Source organism: Daphnia magna, linkage group LG8 (assembly GCF_020631705.1).
Source record: "Daphnia magna isolate NIES linkage group LG8, ASM2063170v1.1, whole genome shotgun sequence".
Lineage (NCBI taxonomy): Eukaryota > Metazoa > Arthropoda > Branchiopoda > Diplostraca > Daphniidae > Daphnia > Daphnia magna.
The window spans coordinates 9912179-9914169 of record NC_059189.1 but is presented as its reverse complement, the minus strand read 5'-3'; the positions used below and the strand labels follow the sequence as shown (position 1 = coordinate 9914169).

Genomic DNA, 1991 nt, shown 5'->3' with positions numbered 1-1991 from the left:
TTTCGAAAACATGCAAGTGAATGAGCACGATAATCATCGTCGAAATATTCCACGTTCAATGGATTCTGCAATTTTTGCATATAGAAAATTGTTAACGATGATATATAGACATTTAAATCTGTTTCATTATTTATTAATCGTGTATCATCGTAGCAAAAATCACAAAAAGAATAATCTTATTCTATATAGGCCTGTAATATGAAGTTATGCGGCGACGGCTCATCTTCATTTCGTTATATAAACATAATAAAAACAAAAAAATTATTTTTCAAATAACAAGACTGGCAAATTGCTTGCTATGTTTTAATCAAACTGTAACCCAATCGCAGCACAGCTGATCGGCGTTGGCACTGCTGGCGAGCGATTTGATAATCAACGTGTTGTCCGCTGTGGTGTACGCTGTGTTTAAGATGGGTGGATTCGCAACGATGCTCGTACCGGATTGATCCAAGATCTGAAAAGGGCGAATTACAAAGCAAATTCTAAAATGAATGAATGAAATTCGATCAAAGTGCAACAAAGACGGAAACAAAAGAATATAGGATTTACGGTGACGTAAGTGCCAGTGGAGACGTTGATGGAAGTGCAGGTCATTTGAATTCGGCTGCCCGTAGCTACGGTGATGGAGAGACACTGTTCCACCTGAGTGCCTGGAGTTCGAATCGTTTTATACGATCCCGTGGCATCTGATACTTGAGTTGCACACGTCACTGTATCGCGGTAACCGAAGAACAAGTCGAAGAAGAACAAAATTTGCATTGGAATAGAACATTTTTCAAAAATTCAATAAACTGTCGATCTTTTCTTTTTTTTTTAGAGAACTTGTGTCCAAGTCTTTATAATACTTGGCATCATTGTCGTTGTGGTCGTCGTCGTAGTCGTTGTGGTCGTCGTCGTAGATGTAGTTGTCGTCGTCGTTGGTGTCGTCGTCGTTGGTGTGGTCGTCGTTGGGGTCGTGGTCGATGGCGTCGTCGTCGATGTGGTCGACGTGGTAGATGTGGTGGTCGTGTCGGTCGAAGTAGCAATTGAAGAAAATGAAATTAATCCTAATTTGCTTAGAGCTAATCCAATCGAGCCTAAAATGATGCTGGCCTTGCTCTTCTTCGACAAATCGTCCCACGGTTTCTTTTTCTTCTTTTTTGTCTGCGATCGAATCTCAGTGTTACCAAGCCGACCGAAACGAAATCGAATATAAAATCGAATAATACCTTCGTCACAATTAGGCTTATCACCATAGTAATACGGATCGCTATCGTAGGCGTATAATCGACATCCGACGCGTAATCGGCGTGGTGTTGACTCGTGTCGGCAACCGATTGCTGGTAGGGCGCTGCTGCCATATCGGCTCGGTTTCACGTACGATTCTTTGTGTTTCACTTTCAGTTCTGCGTGTGAATTGTCGACAATGTCGTCAAGATAAACGACTTGATTTTGCTGTTCAGCGTAGTAATCGTCCCTTGTATTTGCGACGTCGTTTGCAGCTTGACCGTTTCTCTGTCTCACATGCGTTTTCCATAACGAAGCCGCCAACAGAGTGGGCAACAAACCTTTGAATATACGAATAAATCATATGCAAGTGGGTCCACTGTATAACCATCGACTGTTGATAAATCCGAAAATGAATTAAAATTTACCAACGAAGTTGCAAAAAGGATGACACAGTTGAGTTTGAAGAGAATTTGCATCGTTTTGGCCTGATACAATGACATGAAATATGTTTCTTATTAATACGTACGAAACACAGTTGATAAACAATTAAATCACTATCGATAGCTGTGTTGCAAACACCTTCCAAAATTTAAAACTCTCAGGGTAGTCTTGTTTACTTGGTGACATGGACGTACGAGACTGATGCAAAAAACAGTCTCGCCGTCCGACCAGACTCGAGAAGAAGAAACAAATGGCTGATGGTGTTGGTTCTCTTGGGTATACAAGAGCCTAATGAGACGGAACTAAGTAAACCGTGGTCATGGATACGTAACTCATTTTAA

The 1991-nt window shown here is 41.2% G+C and overlaps 1 protein-coding gene across 1 annotated transcript; it reads right to left on the bottom strand.

The window, feature by feature from the left end:
- Window positions 1-307: 307 nt before the first annotated feature.
- Window positions 308-1709, bottom strand: LOC123475574 (cell wall integrity and stress response component 4-like). Its single transcript, XM_045178447.1, has 4 exons — window positions 1595-1709; window positions 846-1547; window positions 550-710; window positions 308-454 (listed from the first exon to the last, which is right to left on the bottom strand). Exons 1-4 carry the CDS (start codon window positions 1707-1709, stop codon window positions 308-310), a joined length of 1125 nt encoding a protein of 374 aa, XP_045034382.1.
- Window positions 1710-1991: the final 282 nt, after the last annotated feature.